Source organism: Octodon degus, unplaced genomic scaffold (assembly GCF_000260255.1).
Source record: "Octodon degus isolate 3935 unplaced genomic scaffold, OctDeg1.0 scaffold00002, whole genome shotgun sequence".
NCBI classification, from domain to species: Eukaryota; Metazoa; Chordata; class Mammalia; order Rodentia; family Octodontidae; genus Octodon; species Octodon degus.
Genome location: NW_004524578.1, coordinates 18,396,364 through 18,422,554, shown reverse-complemented (window position 1 = coordinate 18,422,554; position 26,191 = coordinate 18,396,364). Strand labels below are relative to the sequence as shown.

The following is a 26,191-nucleotide window of genomic DNA, read 5'->3' as shown; positions in this document are numbered from 1 at the left end:
ATATCATGAATATATATTAAACATGACTCTATATTCCCCAGGAACAGAGAAGTGACAAGTGGCCTAGCTCTCCTGATGACATCTGGGCCTGCCACCAACTTCAAATCAAGGGACTGCCTCCATGCCACAGTTTTAGGTGATATTCTGGGCCCTGGTTCAAGCTGGGAAGACTTCATAAGCTATGAAACGAAGAGGTCTGTAATTCAGGAGTGAGGTGGGAGCCCCGCGGCCCACCTGGTAGCCCAAACAGGACTTCACGTGAGTGGGAAAGACATCCCCCACCAGCTGCTGGATGACTGCTATGCTGGGTATACAGATCAGGGACACACCTGTGAAGAGGGCATCCCCTGTACCACTGGGACTCTGGCTCAGCTGGCTGGCACAGGCAAACTTCCAGAAGATCCAGCTGAATTTACATGCCATCAACCAGGCCAGGAGTGTCACCCTGGTTGTTTTTGGAAATGACCCAAGTTTTGGCCTGGGCCACTGGCTGGGGGGAGGAGCCTGGGGTGGGATCATACTGCATATACTCATGACCCACACTCTGCAGCTGTCCCTGGTAAGGTCCCGGGCTGCTCTGTCAGGCGCACCTGCCCTGGTGCCCACCCTGTCCTGTCCTCCTCTCCAGCAGGAGCGTTTGCTGTGGGATGAAGGAGAGTTTGTGGCCCAGAGGAAGGAGGCCTGGGGGCCATGGGTGGAGGCTGTAGATGGGGAGCTGGGCCTCACAGGGCAGCGGGGCTCTGGTGTCCCAGCAGAGGTTGCTCTTGGGCCTGTCACCTTCAGCTGGAGCTGGATGGATTTGGGGATGAGGGAGCACCCCAGGGGCAGGAGAGGTAGGGGTCACTGGATTCCCAGCCAGGTTCCAGTGACCACTGACTGGCATCTAGCACCTACCCTCCTCTCAGGCAGCAGACTTTGGTCACCAGAAAAGTGAAAGGTTTGTCTATGCAAGTGAAGGTCACCCTCCAGCCATAGGTTCTGAGATGTGGCCCCTCACTTCTCCTCCAGGGATTTTTTTGTTTAGATGAAGACTTTGAAAAAAATCACTGGGGTTCTTGGTCTGGTCCCCCGAGGGTCCACTGAGCCAGAGGCTCTGGCAAGAGCCCAGTGTGACCAGAAATGACTGGAACAGGGTCCCTGGAAGGTGGGGCCAGAGAGTAAGGTATCTTCTTGAGTGGGATGAGACCTGGCCGAGACCCTTTCTTCCTAGAGCTTGGGGACCTGTACTCAGACACTGGTCCACCTCTTCTCCCCCAGAGTCCGGCATGGGGAGCTCTGTGAGTCCTCATTCCACTTGGAACAGGCCCACATTGTCTGGGAGGTGGTGCTACCTGTGGATGTGGGCCGTGCAGCTTTTCTCCCTGGCCTGGACCAGGAAACGGAGGAGGAATGCAAAGAGGTTTGGGAGGAGTGGGGGTGGCAGTGGAGTGGGCAAAGAAACCAATTTTTTTTCTTTTTAAAGACAAACTTAGGGCTAGAAATATTGCAATAAATATGCTCTTGTGTTGTGTGTTTTCTCAGCTGTAAAGAAAATAGGGAGAAATTCCATTCTGTCTGGGTTCCAGCGTCTCAGAGACTCACTGAGGCTTTCATGTGAAGGGGAGGTGGCTGGGGCAAGCAGGCCAGACAGGGAGGCCTTTCTCCCAGGGAAACCGGGAAACCGAGGGCTGTGGGAGTGAGGCATAAGGTGGGACTGGTATGGAGAGCGAGGGCAGCAGGGAGGGGAGGCTGGTGTAGGCTGGGCCACAGCTTTGTGTTGAGGACCAGGTGGTCACCAAGGAAATGACTTCCTTGGAGACCATCAGGAGGCACGGGAGCAGGGACATCCTTCACCTTCACGTCAGCCAAACCCCAAGCCATGTTTGTCTATTTAATCACAGCCCTGGCCTTGGCTGACCACGGAGTTGCGTGTGCTGATCACCGCCTGTCCTGAACTCCTCTTGTGGCAGCATGTGCAGTGGAGACCCTGGGGCCCAGGTCCTGGTCCCCGTTGGGCACCTACTGCTCTGTCACACAGGATTCACCCCACAGCCACTTCACAGATGGAGTGAGACATGGTGTGGGTTAGTCCTGTGGGCTCCAGGGCGGGCTCTGGTCTTGGATGTGTACCCACCTGGGGCTGGTGCATTCTCACCGATTCCTCTCGCCTCCTGCTTGGCAGGCCTGAACGGGCCTGGAAGAGAGGTTAGAGGCTTCCTGTCTCAGGTGGAGGGTTGGGCTGATGATTTTCCATAAAGGATAAAACTGCCGTTATCCTAAAAACAATGTCACCCCCCTCCCAAACATGTGGCAACTATAGTCTAACCCAATCATCATTCATGCTTTGGTATCTGTTCCTCTAGTTTTTTCCTTGGGCACCTATTTGGTTTCTTATTTCTGTAATTGTAACCTTTTGGCTTCCTATTTATGTTTTTCCACAGAATATAGTGGACCCAGTGGTTGCTTTTGCTCTTTCAGAACAGAGGACAGTGGCTCACTCCCTCAGAGCCTCTCTGCAAGGACTGAGCCCAGGCAGGGGGTCCTCAGCACATGCCCCTCTCCTCACAAGGAGGCCTCTTTCTTCGCTGGGATGCCCTAACAATGCTCAAGATCTTCCAAGATGGAGCCGGAAGGGCTCCTCTGTGTACTAATGCCCACCTATGGCTTCCACTATCTGGGAACACAAAACACACCCATACTTCTTTCACAGGACCAGGACAGAGCTTTAGGGCTCCAATTTACCACCCTGCCTGTGGCTGTCTCATGGGGACATGCCTGGTCCCTTCAACCAGCCTTCCTTATGCGACTTCTAGGCCTTCTTGTCCTTCCCAGAGCCACAGATGGCCAGAACCAGAACAGATCTCGGTAGACATCAAGTTCAACTCCTTTGTTTTGCAGATGAAGACACTGAGGCCCACAGAGGTTGTGTGCTCCACTCAGGGCTATGTAGAACCTTGGAAGTGGAGCTAGAACCGAGCTGGGTTCTAGGGCCTGGTTCTCAGAATCGCAGCACTCATGTGCTTTGAGGGGTGATGACTCTGTGCAGCTCACGCTCCAGTCTCCCTGGCACCCAGTGTGGCACCTGGTATGGACAGAAGGGTCAGAAAGTGGCTCTGATGAGAGAACTCATGAAGGCCTAAGCATCTTAGAGTCATCAGTCATGGGCCTTGGAGGGAGGAGCTGTAGATTCCCACACAGTGCCCACACCCATGAGGCAGACCCCACTGACCCACTGATGAATTTCAGCTGCCTGCTCATGGAATGCAAGGTTGTGTAGACAAGTGACAGTAACTCAGCATTTGCTGGCCTGCCTAATCGCTGCCTGCCCTGTCCTTCCCAAACCCTGGGGACAGTGTCCCCCCATGCAGCCTCATCTCTCAGCCCTGCACCTTCATTCTGTCCCTGATTCTGCCACCTCTACACCCACTTTGCCATTTAACTTTCTCTTCTCATTTCCCACTTGCCATCTTTCCCTTACCATGCAGATTATGACTTCTTTGGAGTTGAAAATCCAGACTTAAATTTAAAAAAATTACTCTGAGTTAACTCAGTCTGGGAACAACAGAGAATGGCGTAACACTTGCTTGTGGGACAGTGAGTGGGCAGTGGGATTCAGTAGACTGGCAGGGCCAGTGCAGTTCTCCAGTGACCAAGGAGATCTGTCCCTGGAGGTGGGATTGGGAAGGACCAAGGTCTCCTGGCGGCAGGGCTCCAGTCACCACTTATGTGCAAGCTGAGGCCTTACAGAGCCTGTTCTCGCATCACGTTCTCTTTGGCAAGATCCACCCAGCACTTGTGCAGAGAGTGCCAGCACCTGGGCTTGGCCCTGGGAAAAGACCAGGGGCACATCTGGCCAGAGTGGCCCCAAGCACAGCTGGAATATCCCATATCATTTCTAGACGTGGTGAGAGAGTGTGGGGAGGGGCAGTCGGGAAGCTGGTTCCAGTGCTCCCTCTTCCCTAACCACTGGGGGGCGCACCTGAGCGCTCAGGGCAGTCTTCCCACCTGTGAAGTGGAATTGTAGTGCAAGATTTGCTCCCAAGAAAATGTGAGGGTAATGTTTGCAGATGCTGATATTCTGTATAGTTCCTTCTTTTTCTCCTTTCTCCAAGTCCTTATTTTCTCTCATCTTGTTCCTCATCTTTGATTTCTTTGTTCAAAATTTATCATGCGCTCTGTCATCACAGGAACATCTTAAAACAAGTTCTAGGAAATATTTTCTTCCTCCTAGGTAATTTAAAGTGTCCTCTGATGAAGGCATCGGCAATGGGCAGGGATGCCGCAGAGAAATCCACCAACTTTTGTCTAAGATTTGCTGCCCTGCAGCTCTGTGCGAAGGCAGAGGGGCCATTGGAGGGGAGGAAGGGGTCCCTCAGTCACTCAATGTCCTGGCATGGGAGGGAGATGAGGCTACACCCAGAGGCAGCACCCAGGAGCTCATGGGCTTGGGGTCCTCACCATGACCTACTCAACTGGCTGCTGGTTATTCATCTCTAAAAAGGGGGTGGTTGGGAGAGTAGGGAGGTGCTGGGCAGGAGGCAGGCCCAGGTGAAGGACCTGAGAGAAGAGTGAGATATGGGGGTTGGGGTCCTACTTGCACCTCACCCTTGGCCCCTGGCTACTCAGTTCCCTCTGCTAACAGAGCCTTGGCCTCATCTCCTAGCTGGGGCTGGTCAGGCCACAGGCTGAGGTCTGGCCCTGCCCTTGTTCCTCCTCCTTTCACTCACACAGTCAGACCCTCCCAGAGTAGCTCAGCACAAATGCTGCCCTCCGGAAACTTCCCCCGGTGATTCTGGCCTGACACTCTCCTTTCTGTTCTTTCTCCTTGTCATTTAGGACCATTTTATTCATAAACATATCTTGTCTCATGGTCTCTGTCTCTGTCTCTGTCTATCCTCTATATCTATCTGTCTGTCTGTCTTCCTTCCTCCCTCTCTCCCTCCCTCTACTCAGAATTGAACTCGAGGCCTTCACACTGGAATTGGATTCCTAATCTATTATTATTATTTTTTCAAATTTTGTGATATGTTTTTGCTAAGTCACTGAGTTGCCTGGGTTGGACTTCAATTTGCAGTTTCCTGCCCCAGCTTCCCAGAGGCCAACTACTTATGGGTTGGGGACGGCCAGGAGGGCAATGCTGTGTGGTAGGAAGACACTGATTTTGGGGTCAGACAGATCTTGTTCAATCAGAGCTCTGACATCTACCTGTGAGTGCATAACCCTGGCCCAGTTCGTTGGCCTCTGGGAGGCTCTGTTTCCTCACATCTAAAGCGTGGCCTGCTGTGGGGTGAGCTGAGATGCTGCATGGCCTCTGAACGTTGCCTCCTTCCTGAACTTTTGCAGCTGTAGCCCCTTGTTGAAGGCAGAGTGCCCCTGTGCCATGCATGGCCATCCCTGCAGCCGGCCCAGTGTGGGTCCTGACTGCCCCATGGACACTGGGCTCATATAAGCTTGGTGGGAATCACACCCTGACACAGCCTGTGCCATTTGACCTTGTGCAACAGCAAGTGAGGGAACACCCTGCCGGCTCTGCTGGCCAGGGCGTGGGTCCTACATTTACCTGAGACTGGGCGAAGGATGTGGGTTCAGATAACTCCGTGGGCTAGTGAGTGAGAGCCTAATGCTGCCACCACTGGCCCAGTGACACAGGCTCATCGTAGAGCTTCTCTGTGGTCACTGAAGACAGTCATTCCTCTCTATTCAGCAGCTTCATGCGCACTTTTAGGAAGAGCCTGCTATGGACTAGGCATTGTGCTTGGAGCTGCACGTAGACCACAGCACCTCCTTAATACAACTTTGTAAAGACAGGTGTTGCTAGCTGTGCATGCACCCCTGTCATCCCAGCACCCTGGGGGCTGAGGGAGGAGGCTCTCAAATTCTAGCCCACCCTGGAAACTTAGAGACTTAGTAAGACCCTGCCTCAAAATTAAAAAAAAAAAAAAAAAAAAAAGCTAGGATTTAGCTCATGGCAAAGGCTGTAGGTTCAATCTCCAGAATTGCAAAAAGAAAGAAAGAAATCACTATCCTTTCTTAATATATAGTGAGACAACTGCGCAGAAAGGCTAAGTGATTTGTCTAACATCTCACGGATAGTAAATGGCTGGGTCTCACAGTGTCATCCTACTGAAACCTATCCTTCCAAAATCTGGATCTCACAGCTACAAATTCCATGGTTTTCCTCATTGCTCCCAATCCCTCTACATTCGTTAGTTCTCATTCATTCCATGATTCAGCAAACAAACATATTTCAATGAAGAGGGGGGGAGGGTTTCTCTTGGATCTCAGGTTCAGAGGGACTTGGAGGACTAGTAGAGGGTAAATGCTTCCCAAACCTGTTTACAATAGGGGAACCCAATACCAGCTCCAGTTCCACCTAAGGTTGCAGGATTCCTGGAATTCTAGCAGGTAGAGGGGATGTTCTTGCAGTCTGGAGGAGGTGGCCCCTAGCTGGGCCTAACTCACTCTTAGATTTTCTTCAGTAGTAGAGGGAGGGATGCTGCTGGGTTCTGAGGCTTGGCCTCCCTGGAGCTCAGGATCTTGCAGCTGACATGGTGTCCATCAGGTGAACTGGCCACAACCTCTAGGAGGACGGCCATCACACCCACCAGTGCTGCCTGGCAGCCGCTGATTTCCTTCTGCAGGGCCGGCTTTGGAAAGGGCATCAGCTGCTCCTGACCCGGTGGCTGCACCTCTGCTGAGCCTGCCGAGGCCAATTCCTGCTCCCAGGTGAGTGCACAGGGGCCCTCCCTGGGTTTCTGGCCCTTCTAGTGTCCCACACAGCCATTTGAGGGCCTCGTCTTGGGCTCTGCCACTTCCTGTGCTGCAGATCCGGAGGGCAGGGTGAGTAGCCCAGGGAATGAGGTGTTGTCTGAGCTTTGGCAATCAGCCTGATGAGCTGTCTCAGCCAACCTTGCTGTCCTGAGCAGGGTCTGGGAGGATGTGCGTTCAGTAGCCAAGTCAGAACTGGCCATGGCCTGGGCCTGGGGGTGCCAGCTCCCCTTGTGTGTGCGGTGGACACAGTGGGGATGTGGCTGGAGCAGACCTAGTTCTGGGCAGAAAACATTGCAAAAGGGGTCACTGATTTCTCCCTGCTGCCCTCCCTGCCTTGGACGCTTCCCTATTGCTGTGTGTTCCTGCTAGCGACATCTTTGACTTGGATCTGCTGCGACAACAGATGTGCTGTTCTTTAGCTGCTCTCTGGGGTCCATTTGGGACCTAGCTCTGCAATTTCCTGAAGCAGCCTCTTCTCGAGTTTCCCAGGAGATGGCCGGGGATGGTGGAAGATGGGCATTTAAGAACACAACCTGATTTCCAACTACTGACTTAAAACTTGCTCTCTGGGTGACCCTGGGCACATTTCTCATCCTCTCTGGCTAGAATCTGCATGAGTGAGGACCCTGGAGATTGCTGGTTTCCAGTCAGAGTGGGAGGGAGGCTATAATGAGCTCCCATGGTGGCTCATTCTAAGCTTCCTCTAGTTTCCTCCAAGCCACCCCAGGGGTTTCAGTGGCTGCTGGGAACTCCAGCCTTGTTGAGAGGGGGTGGAAGGGCCTGGGAGGAAGGCAGTATAATTTGGGGAGGTTTTTTTTTTTTCTTTTTTCTTTTTTTTTTTTTTTTTCCTGCAGAATTTGGGATTGAACTCAGGGCCTTTACACTGAGCTACCTCCCAGTTCTAGTCAAATTTTTAAATTTTAAGAGAGTCTTGCTGAGTCACTCAGTTGTCCAGGCTGAGCTTGAACTTGGGATACTCCTGCCTCATCCTCCCAGAGTGGCATTCCAGGCATCTGTTACCTGCCCGGCTTCACACAGGCACTGTGAATGACCAGGGTGCTGAGCATAGGTGGAAAGGGGCAGCCAGAGCACAGGGAGCTTGGCCTGTGAACCTTACCAGCGAGGGTGAACACTCCCAGGGCCCAGTCCAGGCCTTCCACAGTCATCTGCCCTGCCCTGCCCGGCCCTGCCTCTGCTCCATCACTTATCTTTCTGCCCCCATGTCCTGGGCCCCCGCCACCTTCCAGCTGCCTCTGCACGGATCTAATACCCAGCCTTCCTCCTCCCCACACACTTCTGGATCTCTCCCAGCTGGCCACCTCTCATCACTGCAGTCACAGGTCAAATGTCCCTTCCCTGGCCACTGTGCTCCCTTGTCTTGCCCTGCTCCTGCATCTCTCTTGCTTTCCTCAGGTTACTCTGCTTTGAGAGTCCAGCCCTGTTCTGTGTGTTTGCCCGTTGTCTCTCTCCTTACTGGAGACGCGCTCAGTGAGGGCTCCCCCTGCTCGACTTGTGGTGGACACAGAGTATTTGCTGAATGAATGAATGAATGGGCAATGTTCCCTCTCAGTCATCCCGGGGACAACAAGTGTGCTAAGCCTGAGAAAGACCCTAATGGTAGGGTCACCTTACAGGTGAAAAGGCTTTCAGGCCTTGACCCTACAAGGGATTCCCAGGAAGGATCCAACTCAGTGGGTGCTCTCTGAAAGCCTGGTGCCTACCCTGGCTGGGGGAACAAAGGCAGTACCCAGGGGCAAAGGAGGACCCAGCACTAGGCTGTGAGCCTGAGGGAGGCTGCCATTCCAAGGGCTGGGAGTGAGGGGAGTCCAGGTGTGGAAGGGGTAACCCCCTCCCTGAGGTGGCACATCTTGAGGATGAGAATGGGGCAGTGGTGGCTATAGCCCTTATTGGCTCAGAGCAAATGCATGGAGCAGGTGCTGGGATGGACTTGGCTCCATACCACTGGGTTCTCCCTGTCACCCACCTTCCCCATTGTGAATTCCCAGGAGCCCCTTTTGGAAGTGTAAGCACAGCAAGGATCCATGGCTCCAGGTTGCCTCTCCCCAACTCCCAGGATACCCACAGAGCACTGTTCTCTGGGTGGAAAAACCCTGGTACGTGGGACCTGCCCCCTCCTGTTCTCAGCCTGGGGAACTTGGATGTATTCTCTGCATTAATTTCAGACTTTGTGTAAATACCAGACCTGGAGTTTGGAAAGGAACATCCCTCAGCCCAAACTTTCCACCAGGCACAGCCCATCCTGGGGCCCAGATCCTGGACCAGTGGGGCTGAGTTTGCTCCACTGACTGCCAGGCTGGCAGGGGCCTGGGCCAGGAGACCGGCATGACTCCCTGGTGGCCTTCCTGGTTGGGAATTAAGCCAAGGTTGCTTAAAAAAAAAAAAAAGATACCTCGTAAAAGTTTCTGGAAGCTGAGGACCCTGGTGGGAATACCTGCTTGGGAGAAATGGCCACTGAGGATGTGGAGTTATGGCTGAATTCCTAGGAAAGTAGAGATCAGATACCTGGAATCTGACTGAGAGAGGATAAGGGATGAGCTGGGCCCTGTGACCCACACTTGTAATTCCAGCACTGTGGAGGCTGAGGCAGGTGGGTTGCAAGTTCTAGCCTTATTGACTTAGCAAGGTAGACCCAGTCACCAAACAAACAAACAAATGAAAAGCAAAAACCCCTGGTTTCAATCTTCAGTACAGAGAAAAAAAGAAAGAAAGAAAGAAAGAAAGAAAGAAAGAAAGAAAGAAAGACAGAAAGAAAGACAGAAAGACAGAAAGGAAGGGTAATCATCCTGATTCCTTAAACTTTGATGACAGAGGCTTAGATTCTTGAAGTTTAGTCCTGGGAGCCATTCAAAGATTAGAAAGGTAGGGGGTAACTTGAAGTCAAAGCTCATTCTCTTGACTTTAATTTGCCCTTGATTCCCAGGGCTAGGAAGGACCTCACAGAAAACAGCCACTTAATTTCTTTGGGGGTCACATTTGCATTTGAGTGCCACTGGGTGTTGTGGACATGGTGGCTAGGAACTGCTGCCCATGAATTGCAATTTCATGTACCGTTTCTGAGGGATCCACAAAGTAGCCTTTCTATGCAGGAAATGGTTAACCTTACCCAAGGGAAGCTTGGTCCTTGCTCCCAACTCCCAGGAGATCTTACTGGGCCACGCCAGAAAGGCTAAAGTGGGATACACAGTGGCCTTTTTAGGCCAGGAGGTGCTGGAGATTAAAGCCAGCCACGTGCATGACCCGCCATTTCTGTATGACCCACTCCCAGTAAAGATCCTGGATCTAAGTCTCGGGTGTGCTCCCTGGGTCAGCAAGGCTCTGTGTCACACACATGGTTGCCAGGGAAGTAAGTGTTGTCTCCATGACTGTGTTGGGAGGACAGCAGGAAGCCATGGCTGTCCTTCTCTGGACGCTGCCCCATGAACTCGTCCCTCTGCTGACCACTCTCTCTACCTCTCTCTGGGATGCACTGTAGCTGTCTGTGCAGTGGCGGTGCTCACTTCTGGGACTCTCTCCAACAAATCAGCAAACCCGAGTGTGGTCTTGGGACCTCCCCAAAGGGCCCCTTCCTGCTCTGCCAGGCCATGTGCTCTGCCCAGGGTGGATCAGTATTGGCAGAAGAATAAGACCTCTGCCCCCTGGCCGCCCTTCCCTGACACTGCTTTCCCCTCCTGGCAGGGCATCTTCTGTGGCCCTCCTGTGACAGGAATATGCCTTTCAGCAGGAAATGCTCCAAGCACTGTGTGGCTTTCCCCACCGCCTCCTCTCTGCTTTTGAATGCTCCCATGTGGGCACCTCTAGCATAGATGCTGAGGGTCTCAGCAAAGGTAACGGTCGGTGTGCCTAGTCCTGCACTTCCTGGGTGGGCAGGAGGTCTGAGCTGGGTGCATGGGAACCACACTGGCCCGGAGGACCAGAGCTGCCTCTGCCTGTGGGGGAGATTGGAAGAAGATGCCATTTGAGCACAGCCTGATAAAAAGGTACTGTGGGTGCGTCAAGGCAGGACAAGCGCATTCTACAAGGCAAGAGCTGCATACACAGAAACATGGAGAAAGGGAGAAGGTCCAAGTGCTGCAGCTTAATACAATTAGAAATAAAGCTGGGCCAGGCCTGGAAGAGCCTTCATGACCATGCTTTCTTCTCTAGGTAACAGGAAGGTCCTGGGCACTTCAGGGAATGTGTTTTCAGGAGGAAACTACAGCCTACACCATCTTTCTTTGGCTGGGCCCTCCTCCATGAGGTCCCCCAAGGTATCCCTCTGTGGCCAAGCTCACCCCTGTCTTCCATCGCAGCAGGAGCATCTGTCAGCCTCTGCAAGGAGGCTGCATCGCAGGAGGCTGGTTCTTCCCCAACCTTGGCCGTCCCTGCTCCACGATGTCTACCCTGCCACTCCCCTTGAAGACAGGATACTAAACAGGCATGATCTCATTCAGTACTCCTAGGTGAAGCATACTCACTCATCCTATTTTAGATCCAAGGCAAAGAGGCTCAGAGGAGCCAATGGCTTACTTAGCTCAGGTCCCACAGCCAGGGAGTGGCAGAGCCAGAAGCAAACGCAGTGAGTCTGATTCCAGTAGCTGTGCCACTACGCTTTTACAGTACCCTGATCACCGCTTCCCAGGGAGGGGTCAAGAGCAGGCGCCAGGAACTGGAGGTGGCTCCCCCTGGAGGTCTGTCATAGTCACTACCAAACTTGAGGGGCTGGCAGTATAGCTTGGTAGCTGAGTGCTGGCCTAGCAAGTGCAAGGCCCTGGATTCCATCCCTAGCACTGAGAAACACAAAACACAATCCAAACAACAACAACAACAACAACAACATGGATCAACAACTGTTTGCTGAGTGTCCCCTACAAGAGAGTTCTTGGATTGCATTCAGTGTCAAACTTCGATGGAAAAGACCAGGATGATTCAGGCTGCAGAAAAAGACCCCAAACTCCAAGAGAAACAGAGAAGCCCTCAGCAGACTCCTCCCAAATCCTCGGTCCCAAGGGTCAGCCAAGAACTGCCTACACTGGCAACGTCCCAATCTCTCTGCTTCCTCCCAGCTGTCTCCAGCGTGCCCGCAGAAAGCTTTTCTGGCTGTGAATGTCCCCTGCGAGGCTGGCAGGGTCATGGCACTCAAAAGCCGCCTTGCAGGACACCCTTGCAGCTGGAGTCTCCCTGGAGACTCCTCCACTTTCTCCCAGCCTGCGCTCATCTAGCAGCATCTACTTAAAGACTGATTCTTTTCTGTCTAAACCTATCTAAATTACCCACTATATAAAACTGACCACCATAACATTCCAGTGTGCACGGTTCAGTGGCATTTAGCATCCACACTGTTATACCACCATCACAACTATTCATCTCCCGGACTCTTCAACTCACAAACCTGAAAGTCTGTATCCATTCAACAGCAGCCCCCACCCCCCACCCCCAGCTCCTGGCAGGCACCCTTTCGCATTTTGCCTCTATAAACTTGATTACTACCTTTCTTTCTGAGGAGGGAAATCAATAGTTTTCCTCAGCACTCTATCTAGGTGTGTTTACGAGCAGTTCCCACTGGACAACTTCCAGAGTTTTTTCCTGGAGTGCCCTATAAGCCAAGAAAGCCCTCACATGCCCGGGGTACTCCCAGGTGCTCCCCACTGCCAGCATCCCCTACAGCAGGTGAAACCATCGCATACTCCACAGAGTAGCTGCATCTTTATGGGGTTGGGCTCTAAAACTCTACAATCCCCATCTCCTGAAAGCCCCATTCAAACTCCAATGAGTCCAACACAATAATCTCTCAGCCATTGCACTATTACTTTGAGCAGCAGCAGAAAAGAGTTAGATTGTTCTATTGTACATAGATACCTGTCCTCAAACATGAGACACACACTTGGGACCTCAAGGTGCTCCCCCCATAGGGGGGATTGAAGGAGCTGGGGCCAACTCCCAGAGTAGCCAACTGAGACTTTTTTTTTTTTTTTTTTGCAGAACCGGGGATTGAACTCAGGCCCTTTGCGCTTGCCAGGGAAGCGCTTATTCCACTGAGCCATCTCCCCGGCTCCCCAACTGAGACTTTTGACTCTGGCTGACTGCATTCACAGAGCCAGCAGCAAGAGCACCTGCAGGATTTGTCACCAGTGTCCTCTCTGGGTGATGCCATGGGACCCTGTAGCTGAGCCGCAAAGCTCAAAGCCAGCTGAACTTGATGGTAGCAGCTGGGTTGTTTTTTTCCTGACAGGAAAATTCTCTCATTGCTGCATCAGCAGCAGGCAGGACTGGGGCAAAGACAGGGCTCCCTGCGTCACCCGGAGGCTGCGGAGGCTGCGTTGTCACTGCAGATGACTCTCCCCAGCCTGGAGAGCAGGGTAAGCTCCTCATCCTCCTTTGGTGCCCCCTGGTGTGCCCAGCGCAGGGAGCACTCGAGATGGGAAAACTCTTTACTGACTTGGAAATGTATTGGTTCTATGTCACTAAACACAGAAAGAAAGCTGTGAAATACAATACAGAAAGCAGCTCCAGGTTACTCTTGTGTATATCTATTTGTGAGAAAGAAATTGAACTGTGATTATCATTGAGTGGTAAGTAAGTGTATAGTAAATTTAAACTTCTTCCACTTGGGCATCTATATTTCCTAAGCTTTCTATTCTGTTCTTTATCTTTTTTTTTTTAAGGAAAGATGTTTTTAAGAATAAAATGAACTTTTATATCCTTATTAAAAATCTATACCTGAGAATGTCACAGGTGAAACACACTCCAGCTCTGACAGGCCTCAGGGGAACTGGAGTCTGAGGGCCAGAGCCACTGAGCTCCCACCAGTGACCAAGGTGGTGATCAGTTGGGGGCTGGGGGACAAAGTAAGCTCTTTAAGGGCTGCAATTCTTGGAATTTGCTGCAGAACAGAATTTTCTTGTCACTCTGTTCAAAAGAGTGTGGGCCCAAGGTCTTTGCAGCTCACAGTGCTAGCTCACAAAGGTGACCTTGACCCGAGCCAAAGGACCTTCATGAAGTTCTCCTCAGTGTGCAGAAGAAACAGGCCTTTACACACACACACACACACACACACACACACACACACACACACACACACAGTTAATGGGGCCAGAATGGGTGACAACCTTTGCTTCTTTTTATTCTAGAGCCAGATCAAGACTGAAAAATTCACCTTGTCTCTGAGCATAGTGCACACAGAATGGCCTGGAATCCAAGGACTTTGGAACCAGTCATGAGTTCACATTATGGGTCTACTGTTTACCAGCTATGCCTCAGTTTCACCATCTATAAAGTGGGCACAATTAGACCTGCTCTATCGAGGCTTTCCCACTTCAGTGAGGAGGGTATGCACATGGCAAGCTCAGCTCAGATGACTCAAAGGCTTTTATATTCTCCCACTTGGCCTCTAGTTAGCACAAAAGCACTGAGGTGTTTGACCTTTCTCCCACCTTAGAACCTCCTTTAAATCTCTCAGATGAGGCACAAGACAAAAGCATTAGGAGCAAGTCAACAAAAAGCGCTATAAGCAGAATCGTGTCCTCCACCCAGAAGCTGTCTTGAGGTCCTACCCCTTGGTGACCGTGACTGTGACCTTTTGTGGAAGTAGTGTTTGCAGATGTCATTGAGTTAAAATGAGGTCACTAGGATGGGCCCTTGTCCAGTATGACTGATGTCCTTGTAAGAAGGGGAGATGGCCATGGAAGACACAGGGACATAGGAGGAACAGGGATGCGAGAGCCGGAAATCACAGCGAGGCAGCGGAGGCCAGGGCTTGATGGCCACTTGCACAGCCTCAGAAGCACGGGGGAGGGAGGCTCCTGGCAGCTGACAGAGGAAGCAGGCCCTGCTGGCTCTTGGAGTTTCCCAGCCCCCAGAAATGTGACATAGTACACTTCTGTTGTTTGAAGCCCCCTTGTTTTAGGTACTTTGCCACAGCAGAGAGAATGAGTACAAAAGATAACATTCATCCCAACACTTCAATTAATTTAAATTTTAACAAGGAGATGGCTATTCTCACTCCCTGGCCAACCTCACATCACTTAGATGACTTGGAAAGTGAATTGCTTCTGTCTATTCTAATCTCTACCTTTCTTGCTCCAAAGAGACAGAATTTTCACATCTTGGGATTGTTCTTGGTGGTCTTTCTAGTTCTTTCTCCTCTGCCCTTTGACCAGAGTCCAGCCTTTGCAAGCTCATGGCCTGACTCCCTGACCCTCAGATTGTCTCGGCCTTCTCTACTCCCTTGTTGTTCCCTGGGCTCTTGCATTTCTGGGGAAACAGAAGAAGAGAGAAACGCTGCCGGGGAGAGACTCTTCTTGAGTCTACGGTGGGCTGCCTAAACTTGCTCAGGAACCTTAACTGTTCTCTTGGGACCCTTAGAATTCTCCACTCCACAGTCCCAGGAGGGGTATGTGGGACGTCTCCCAGGCCTGCCCCAGCCCCTCTCTCTCCATGTGGCTCCTGGTGGCACAGCCATGCTGCCAGCCCTGAGATCACTTGAAGAGAAATTCTTGCCACTCCATCCTCTGCAGTGCAGCAACGTCTGTAGTGCAGGCCGAAGAGAAAGGCTGGAAGAATGGGGAACAGTGAAGACTGCCTGGTAAAGTGGTAAAGGATTGCACTACATACTTCCAAAGGTCACTGTATACATGGGCCACAACAGAGTGGTGATCCCTGGGGCTATGTAATATAGGGTTCTGGGTACAACAGGCCATTTACCAGGCTTCCCAGGAGTCAAACCTGGAGTTCTTATCTGCCCTTTTCTGGTTAGGTTGGTGGCCGAGGCCATGAGGCCCTTGCTGCTGTCCTGGAGCACCTACTGGTTCTCAGAATGGGGATCAAATCAGTCAGGAGTACAGGTTAAGGATGTGGTCACAGCACGGGCGTGGTCACTGAGTACAGGCTGGGCTCTGAGGCATTAGGAGCAGGTCCTGCCCCAGGTAGGTAGAGCTGTGCCTACAGGCAGCTGCAGCTTTAAGCTCCATTCCCCACGGGAGGGCTTGTACCATCTCATTCGTGTGCCCACAATCCTATGGGCTGAGGGACCTCTCCTCCAGTTTGCAGCTAAGGAAACTGAGGCCCAGAAAGACCAGTCACCCCTGTCAAAGTCACACTGCTAGGGAAAAGCACCCTGGGCCAGGAGTCCCTCTTCCTGATCTAGTCCTGGAAGACACTGGCTTCCCAGACACTCCCGTGAACCCAAGTGCGGGACTACAAACAAAGGGGATAATGTGCTAGAGTCTCAGACACACTGAAGAAAGATAAGATGGAACTGGAGTTTCTGGGATAAGCACCCCGTGGGGAGGCTAGAGTGAGCTGTCACAGTGTTCTTGGTGACAGGAGCTGCCCTTGAAGGTGACAACCTCAGGAAGACTTGAGCTGCCTGTGGCCAGGGAAACCACAGGCCTCTTCCTGCTGGTTGGGAAGGTGGGAGACCACCTGTGGCAAGTGGGGTTTCCCAGGGCAGAGCTTGGGGTCCCAAAGTGCTAGAGACCTAAACATAGGGACAGATGTCCCAAAGCAGCTGCTGTCCAACAGTGGTGAATGGCAGAGGAGCTCAGTGGCGAGGAACATAAGTACAAAAGGAGCAGCCCTCCCCTCTCAGCCACCGCTGGTGATAGAACATGAGTCACACACAGCCTTGAGGCCCTGAGCCCTTGAGCCAGGGTGAGGACATTCTAGGTCCCATTTCCTCATCTGTAATGGAAACAGAAAGCAGAACATGTCACGTGAGTGGCTCCAAAGATGGAAAACTCAGGCTGTCCTGATAGACCTTGGCAGGGGACTCCCAAATCTGTGGCTCTGACCTCTCTACCCTCCTCGGTCCTGCCCCTGACTGCTCAAAGCATGGCTTGAAAAGCAGCTGAATGAAGGTATTTGTTGGGTCAATAGATGGCCAGGGCAGGGTGGGCCACGTGGCTTCCAAGGAAGCCAGCCCACCAGGGACTCCAGACACGGACCAGCTACTGAAAAATTCTACAAAGGGCAAGCAGAGTAGGCTTCTGAGAGGAGGTGGCAGTTGAAGCCAAGTGACAGGACAAAGATGTAAACACCCACAGGTAGGAAAAACATCCGGGCTCAGGTATAAAGTAGGCCAAACCTGGGGTTGGCAGAGAGAGCAGGGTCCAAAAGGTTTCCAGGGAGGGCAGGCTGAGTCTGAGGAGGGAATGGGGTCAGCCGTGGGTGGCTCAACTCCTGAGGACCCGCGGGTCCCAGAGGGGATTGGGTTCCTGGCAGTGGTACAGGACTATCTCTCTCGTCTTCACCTCTGCAGTGCATGCAGAGCGAGAAGGAATGTGCAAATAACCCCAGGCATCCATCGATCCAGGATCCACGGAGTGCTGCGGGCATCTAAGGGCGAGCCCCTCCCCAGCGCTTGCAGTGACAAAGGAGAGGCAGCATTAATTAGTCACCGTTTCCCAGAGAGTACAGCAGCCAGGTCCTTGTGTATTGTGTGCAGGGATCCTGCTGACTCTGCTGCTGGGGAGCTGGGAGCCATGGGTCATTGGTGTGGCAGGTGTGGTGTTCCACAGGGAGGGCACTAGGGAGAGGCCAGGGCATCTAGGAGGCTGAGGCTCCACTCCAGTGCCAGGTCCTTCCTCAGCCAACCCTCCCCACTGCACTCCTGTCCCTGGGGGATGGGTGTGAAGGCCACCTGAGCAACGAGACCCCCTGTGACCTGGGAGTCTCTCCAGTGAAACATTAATGCACCAAGTCACAGTGGAAGCCAGCATGGCTTGGGTTTGGGAAGCTAGGGGAGTTCTCCGAAGGATGAAGCTTTGAGAGGACTTGTGGCTGGAGAAGGGGTGAAGGCGCCCCATGGCTGGGCCTTGAGGGCTGAGGGTGGTGAGGATGAGAGACAAAGACCAGACCTCTGCCCGGAACCTCCCTGCTGGGCTCCAAGGCCTCTGCTCACCCAAGGGGACTGCCCTGAGACTCCCTGGAGACCAGCGCCCTCTGGTGTCACCCAGCAAGCAAACTCACTGGTTAACCCTGGGCTTACACGCAGGGTGAAGGGTTGCCAGGCATGGGGGATAGAGGAGTGCCCAGCTGCAGGGTGTGCCTGGGCTCTAATATCTCTAAATCCGGAAGGAGCTGGGCATGATAGTGCAAGCCCGTGGTTCCAGTACTCTGGACAGCTGAGGCAGGAGGCCTGCAAGCTCAACACCTGCCCAGGCAATTTAGGAATTTATCAAGACTGCCTGAAAATAGGTAGATAGATGATAGATCGATACATTTTAAAAGGCTGACTTGTAGTCAGCAAGGAGGCCTGGGATTCAATTACCAGTACTGGGGGAAGAAAATCCAGAAGGAAGGGGGGAAAAAAGGAATTAAAATGAGTACCCACAGGGGCCAGCGCTGAAATAGTAGGTTGCAGGTATAAATTAAGCAGTTTAGGGCTGCCGCTGGGGTTGGGGATTTAAGCCCCACCTAGTGGGATTCCCTGTACCCTGGTGCTGCCCCTTGGGTCCCAGTGCATCCACCTATTCCAGCGGTGGGGTCAGAGCTGGCCAATCACCTAGATTCATAGCTTCACGGAGTCCCTCAGTGAATGATAGGAAAAAAGAGCTCCCTGGTTCCATTTGTCACCCAAGCTCCATGGTGCTTTCCAGCCTTTCTGCAGGAAAGTGGCCCATGTAATTTTGCCGAGCTCAGAATTTCCTGTGTGTGTGTGTGTGTGTGTGTGTGTGTGTGTGTGTGTGTGTGTGTTGGGCGTAGCTTCACATGTGTACAGCCACGGCTGCCTTGCCAGGCATGTTCTAGAGAAGCCACGCTGGGGAAGCCCAGCCTGGGTCCCAGGAACAAATGCACTTTAAGGGGTCAGGAGCAGCTGCACTACAGACAGAGCCATCTCGGCAGGAGCACGGAGATGGAGAGAAGGCCTGGACCCTCTCACTGGCCCCACGGAGAAATAGGCAGAGGTGCGAGTCCTGTCTTTGGGGAAGGTCTTAGAGGAAGACCTTAGAGCCAAGTCCACTTGCAGGAGCTGTTTGCGGCTTAAATTGGGCTCATACGCTATACTGCCTGGAGTCACCCCGGGCCACCCAAGAAGCAGGTCATGGCCTCACTCGCTTCTTCGAAGCAGACTTTCTCAGGCATGAGCATTTTGAAAAAGCTTCTCAGATGCTTCTGGTTCTAGAACCAAAGGCCACCTTCTAGAACAGTCCCCAGGCTTCCTTGCCAGTGTCTTATAAAGCTGAAAAGCATCCACCACGTCCCAGAGTCATCCTAAAAGCCAGATGTTCCCTTGAGCATCCTGACACTCAGGCAGAAGCAGGAAGTGGAGGGCGGAGTCCAGGCCAAGGGCCCATGGTTTGCTGGGGGAAACCCCTCCCAGGCCGGGTGGAGGCTGGGACACAGAAGCTAGGCTGTTAAAGGGAGGCTGGGTCCCCCGGCTTGGACACATCTCTTGTGAAGGGCTTTCTCCCCCAAAGTGGCCCAAGATCAGCCAGGACTTGGAGGGCAGAGCCAGAAGGTGGCCCAGGACTAAATCTCTCCACAGTTGGGCTCTGATCAGATGGCACAGGGTTTCTGTGGCCTGACACTTGCTTTAGCTGATTTGCACGTGGCCTCTGGGGTGAAGGGAGGCCCTCAGGGCCAGGGTTGAAGGCTCTGTGAGGAGCAGCGCGTGGACCACCCCCTCAAGTCCAAGTCTCCCTGTTTATGTAACGAAGGCAACCCTAAGGCCTCTCTGCTCTGTCTTATGACCTTATAAGAGGGAGACTCCGGGGCGCTTGATGACCTACCTAAATCCACAGGATTTGGCTTATTGTAACTGCATTTCACAGAGAGGAAAATGGAAGCATTCCACCATTTGTCTGCACCGAGATAGGGTAAGTCTGGACTCTAGATCCTGGTGGAGCCCTCTTTTCTATCTCTGGGACCGCGCAGCCACGACTGCTGCATCTTCAGTACCCTCCAGAGGGCGCCGCTGCACGGAGTTGTAGCCAGACTCGGTGCTCACTGGGAACCTGGGCCCCTCCCAACTTCTGTACCGCAGCACCCCTACCGAAAGGGTTGGAGGCGGGGCCAAGCTAAGAACTTCCCGTCTGGACGTTACAGGTCTCATCAGTAACCGAAAGGAGCTTGGAGGCTACGGCCTGTTCCTTTATTCATTTACTCATTCAACTACTCTCTGCCAGTGCCTGGCACTGGGTTCGGAACAGCACACACCAAAAACAAAAGGTCCCTGCCTTGGCTTCTTCAGGGCACTGCCCAAGGCATCTTCCTAGACCGTAGGGTCTCAGTGGATCCTGACCTGTGTGACTTGGTTTCTTCCCTTCCTGTAGAACCAAAGCTCAGGTCCACCCACGCCATGTCGGGGTGTCCTCCCGCCCTCTGCGCACCTGAAGACCTGGCTTGCTGGATGAGCAAGCCCTCCCAGATGTTCTCATTCCCGCTGGGCTGTGTGTGTGTGGGGGGGAGATGCTGCCACCACCCGCCTCGCACCTCCTAGAGTAAGCTGTCTCTATGGCCACCCCGCCCCAAACAGCAACCTTCTTTGGCTTCAAGATCACAGGTCCGCACCTGTTGATGCTGTAATTTTCCATAGCAGAACCTTGAAAGGCCTCAAAGATAATATCATCTGCCTTTTCATTATAGGGCCGCTTCGTGCCAGGTTCTTTATTGGCTGTATCTTGAACCCTCACCGTTGCCTCGCAAGTCCATTTCACAGATGCAGAAATAGGCTGAGCAAACACATCAGGATTCCAAACTAGATCTGGGCTGCCAAAGCCCAAGTCCCCTCCACTAGCCACGGGTGACCTGCCCTTTCCCCTTCACAGTTGGTGTCTTCACTGTCGCCCAGGCCCTCACTCCTGCCACCACCCCCCTGCTGCTGCACACATCAGGCAAGGCCAGGCCCCTAGCGGAAGGAAGGTGGGGCTGTTACTCAGCTTTAGCCTGACAGGCATTTGGGGCTGTGTGATTCTCTACTTTGTGTGTGTGGCTGTGTATGGGGTGTCCTGTCCAGCCTGAGATGTTTGGCAGCTTCCTGGCTTGTCTCTACCACATGCTAATGTGCCTGGTCCCCAACACTGTGACAATGAAAAACAAATAAAATACCTTCAGGAAGAGGCTTAAGTTCGCTGGAAGGTAAAAGAACCCCCCAAATGAGAATAACTGCTTTATATACAAGGAGGGTCAGGGTCAAGTTGATGTAGCCCCTCCTCACTGTAGGTGGTGATGATACAGAGGCAAAAGGCAGGAAGAGTGAATTGGCTCATTCCTGCTGTGTAGACCACACTGAGCATAATGCCTGGTGAGTAGGAAGTACAGTCCAGTGATAAATGAATGAATGATCCTGGTGGACGTGGGGTGTTCTAGGATGAGGATCTGAACATCTAGATTCTCATGCAGATCACCTTCAATCTGCTCTGGGCTGTCCTGGGGTACTGTCCTTCCCTTCTCTGGGTCTTGGGACCCCTTCTGAACTCTGAAATGAGGGTGATGACAGGCCCTGAGACCCTGGGCATCTGATCTGGGTACAGCCAGAGGTCAAAGGGCTGAGAGGGGCTGGTCCCCAGGCCAGGCACTGCTGACCTGCCCCATCCCTTTTATTTTTCTTACTCTTGCCCCTCAAATCAAATCAGTTACTGAAGCAGGCAGCCCCTCTCGGCAAAATCAGACGTGGCTCCAATTTGGATTGGATAGACGTCTTAAAAGGAAAAGCATGTAACCTCAAAGGTAACCAAATATCCAAATCATGATGCCCAGCATCACACACCCCAAATCCACCTATTCATGAGTTTAACAAAAAGCTTCTTTAGGATACACTGAAAGGCTATTGAGAGTGAGCAAAGTTGCCTCTTACATACCCCAGCCAGCCCGCAGGGCCCGCCCTCCAGTACACACACACACACACACACACACACACACACACACGGGTGTGCACACGAGCATACACTCCGCTGCTTACAAGGAGGCTCTGAGTTTTTAAAAGTAAACTCAAGCATTTCCGTTCTTGCCCTGGATTCAACTTTTGAAAAAAGGAACTGTTTTAGCGGTTTCCCTACAAATTCCCCCTCTCTCCGGTCCTCTTACTGCACTCCTGCTCCCTCTCCAGCTCTACTCTGCCCGGACCCTTTCATGGGGAGAGGACAGATGCAGAGAGAGTGACAAGATGTGCTCCTACCCTCGGACCCCTTCCCAGAGCAGCACTCAACTGACCCCTCCCAGTGCTACTTGTAAGCAGGATCCCTTTGCCTTGCTCCTTCTCAGACACTGAGTCCCCTTACTGGAGCTTTCATTTTATCCTCACCCCAGGCTTCCACCTCTAGCTGCCTTCACTCCTGGATGTTAAGGGTCAGGCAGGTGTTGGTACAGCCATAGCAAGCGTACCCCGGATGCCTGCCACCTGGACCCACAAGGCAGGAACTTCCCAGAGACAGAAATAGCATCAGGCGACTAATGTCTTTTAAACTTTCTCTGACCACAACTTGCAGCAAGAAACACATTATACAAATATTAAATTTGCATGCATTTACATATATATATATATATATGCCATGAACACTCACACCCTCAAAAAGAGCTGTAAAATACACAACAGCAAATAAAAATTTCTAGCAATTTTACCCTTAGCTACACGGGAGGCACTACAAGCTTTTTTGTTTCCTGTTTTATTAAAAGCCCCACTAAATCCATGTCACAGGCCACAGCGGGACACATCATGTCCTACATGCTCCTACAGAGATAGACTAAGAGCGAGACTTCACGCATAGGCATGTGGGCTTTCCCACACTAAAAGTTGCGCTACCATCTCTGGCTAAGAGAACATTCCAAACTCATACCATCCTGACTTCACAGCTTGTGACCCCCAAGGGGGCCTAGGAGCTGTCCCAGCCAAGCAATCCAGATCGTTGGGGCCCAGGGAGGACAAACCACCCACATTATGTCTTGTTTTTTTGAGTCAATCTCCTGATAGACTCCTTGAACTTATGATCCTCCTGCTCTGTGACGGTGTGCCGTTACAGGTCTGCCTGCCGTGCCCAGCTTACGTCTTAATTCTTGCAAAAGCCCATTCCTGGAGGTTTTTCTCTCATTTTTAGAGAAAAGAAAAGTCAGCCTCAGGGAGACTCACTAATCTCACCAAGGCCACATAGTTCCTGAGTGGCTGTGCTGGGATTTGAACTTGGGTCTGCCTTGAGTGCCATGTGCTCCTGGAGCTCCTTCTGGGGCCTGGAGAGGGCCGGTGGGGACAAAGTGAGCCCTTTGGCAAGCAGGCTGGGGCCTCCTGGGATGGTGGTGTGTGCCCAAGCTGGCTGCAATGGGGGCAGGGTGCAGTGAGGGCTTTCTGACATTAAAGAGAGAATCCAATGTAAGTACGATTATGTAAGGATGATTTTCATGGAAAATTTTAGGAAAAGGAAAACTACTTAATATTAATAATAGTATCAAACAGGTACTGAGTCCTTGCCCAGTTGTGGGCACTGAGCTAAGTGTTTTGCTTGGGTCGCCTCATCTACTGTGCACAGAGTACCCCTGATGGGCACATAGCCTGGCACCTGGGTGGCACTCAGGCAGTACTGGAGAATGAATGAATGTCTTATTGGGCCTTGGTGCTAGGAACTACATGTAAGTGTGTCAAAATTAAACACAACTCAAAAAAATTCCAGCATCTTGGAAGGGCCAGTATTTTGTTCTTTCTGAAAGAAAGAACCTTTATTAAACCTTTCCTGTATTTTGTCTTTCAGATTAGAAACACCCTTCTCCCATCACTTCCACTCTTGCTAAGGGTGAGGAGGTTTCTTTTCACTGCCCCCAAGTTCCCTCAGCGGTCCACAAGCAAACACCTCACTTCTATCTGCAGAACTCCTCAGAGACCCAGCTGCCAAGGGCACTTGGCTAGCGAGATTGGTCCTCGTCCACAGCAACCCAGAAGGCCAGGATGAGAGATAAAGACAGAGTCCAGAAAACTTCTCGATTCTTCAATCAGGAGGAGGATCTGGTTGCACCATCAGAAAACCCAGACACCAGTCCTGTGTCTGCCCCTAAGTCCCATGGTTAGAAAGTCATCGAGACTTCCTGGGTTCCCTCACCCTCATCATAGGATGAGAAGAGACAGCTGTGCTTCCAAGACCCAACACTACCTAAACGGCACCCGCTGCTATACCGGAGCCCAAGGCGCCCCAGCTCAACCAATTCAGCTTCGCATACCCCTCCTGTTTCTCCTGACAGCTGCCCCCACTGAACTGGGATTCACGCATCAATCAGCATGCAGGATGCTGAGCTGTTCAGGAGGAAGCCCTACTAGAATTCCTGCCTCCAGGATGGCAAGGAGGATAAGCATGGAAAAGTTTGGGTTGGAGCCTGTCTCCCACCTGGAGACAACCCGACACCCCCTAGAGCTTGCTCTGGCCCAGAATGTGGGTTGGGTTGACATAGTGACAGCTTCCTACCCGCCCCCACAGTTGGCAAGGGCTCCTGCTCCACCATCCTCGGCTTCGTTTTAGAGGAACCCAAAATGGGGAAAAGTGGCCCTGGTCTGTGTTCGCTGTTCTTTTGGCTCAGGAAATATCCCTTCTTCATGGACACGGGCATGTTTAGAACACTGCCCTGGTCCTGAGCTGCCCCATCCCAGGTTCTGTCAATTTCCTCCCAGCCCTTCCCCAGCTCTTCACGTGCCTGGTGGTCCCTGCACTAAGCCAAGGGATCCAAGATGTGTGACCTCTGCTGAGGCACCTGCTGTGTACCTGGCTTGCTGTCCACATCAATTCATGCCCTTCCCCACCAAGAAGGAGCTGTCATTCCCAGGTGACCGACTCAGTAACTTGAAGTCTCCACCAGACCCAAAGAGGCCCTGCGAGGGCTTGAACTCACGCTTCTTTGACCGTGGGAATGTATCGCACATTCCTGCATCCTCCCTCCCCAGGACTTGAACGCACACGGGAGCGTGGCGCAAAGCTCCGGTTCCTTCATTGTGAGCACGAAGAGCCCCTCCTCCCAAGTTCCTCAGCTCCATTCACTCTGAGTCCGCAGGAGCCGGAAAGTTTGCTCAACTCTTCTGCGGAAACCGCTGAGGATGTGCGGAGCCCCAGCGGGAAGACGGAGGGGGCGCATTCCCCCGCCCGAGGCACGCTCCCCAGCATCTCTCTCCAACGCCTGGAGAGAGCCTTTTCCCAAGGGAAGGTGACAGTTACCTTGAAGAGTTGGACTCCCTCCTCCAAAAACTTGAGTGCACCTGGTGAGGCGGCCAGGGACTCCCGGGGCCCGGAGGCCTGGGTCTCGCTGTGCACGGGAGGGGACACTGCGCGGACGCTGCGCACCCCTCCTCCTGCCGGCGTCCTGTCCGTAGATCCCCTCGGGCGGTGGCCGCAGCGGCAGCGGCTGGGTTGCGGAGTTGCAGCTGATCGAGGGAAGGGACGCAGAAAGGTGCCTGAGCCCCTTGGCACCCGCGTCAGGTGCTGCCACGGAGGGAGAGAGCGAGAGACCTTGTGCAGGGCGGGCGCGTCCTCAGCTCTGCGAGCCCCCTCTGGAAGCACGGGGAGGTAGGTGGGCGGGCATGGGGCGCGGTGACACATACATAGGGGCGGACGGGGGAGGGGACGGAGCACCGGTGGTGAGGGGCGGGCGGGAGGGGCGATCGCGGAGGGAAACCCCACCCCCGGGGGGCCAGGGGCGGCGGGCGGGGGAGGGGAAGGCCAAAGCTTTCGGAGTGCGCAAGACCTGGCTGCGAGAGGCGCGCACTGGGGAAGCCGCCCCGGGCGTAGGGCGCACGGACCCGGCGGCTCGCGCCCGGAGGAGCTCGACGCGGCCAAGGCTGAAGGACCGGCGTCTGCATTGCGGTCGGCAGCTCCGCAGTCGGAGGGGCCCCGGAGGGCTGCACCGCAGAGCAGTCCCCAGCGCCCGGGTTCCGCGGCCGGCTGGGGTTCCCGGAGCCCCACAGAGGTCAGCGGCTGGGATCACCCAAGGGGCGATCGCGGCGCTGACGGCCCCCCTCCTCCCAGGTTGCGATTTGGAACACCCTTCGGCTAGGGGCCAGCTGAAAGTTTTGGGGGTTCGGGAGGCGGGAGAGCAGGAGGAGAAGAGGGATGGTAAAGCGGCCGCAGGGAGGTGGACAGCAGCTGGGATCCTCAGGGCCAAAGGCTGAAGTCTTCAGAATCCAGGAGACACCAAGGACATCTCAAACCAAGGAGGAAATCGCCTTAGCGCGATAGCTCCAGGATCTCTGGAGCACTCCTTAGTAATTTTTTTTTTTTCCCCGGGGAAAAAGAGTGAAAAAAGAACAGCCTTTGGATACCATCTACCGGCCCGTTACTATTTACAGTGATATTTCATTTAATTTCCCTAAAGAGCCCAGCAAGGCAAATATTACAACTCCCCACCACCTCTGTAGGTGTGAAAAGTGATGCTCAGAGAGTGGTGGGCTGGCCTACTTCCGGAGGTCTGAGGGAGCCCAAGGTCAGGCTCTCACCTACAGAAGCTGCTGCTGGATGAGCCACAGCACGTGGGGGTCTTC

The 26,191-nt window shown here is 53.1% G+C and overlaps 1 protein-coding gene across 1 annotated transcript in view; it reads right to left on the bottom strand.

Moving 5' to 3' along the window:
* Positions 1 to 25,513, bottom strand: part of Acan (aggrecan) — a 61,952-nt gene extending 36,439 nt beyond the window's left edge. Inside the window, exons 1-2 of the mRNA XM_012513761.2 lie at positions 25,399 to 25,513; positions 24,873 to 25,078 (exon numbers count right to left, since the gene is read on the bottom strand). Of these exons, the coding sequence (XP_012369215.1) occupies positions 24,873 to 25,078; positions 25,399 to 25,513 (321 nt within the window). The remainder of the gene's footprint in view (positions 1 to 24,872; positions 25,079 to 25,398) is intronic.
* Positions 25,514 to 26,191: the final 678 nt, after the last annotated feature.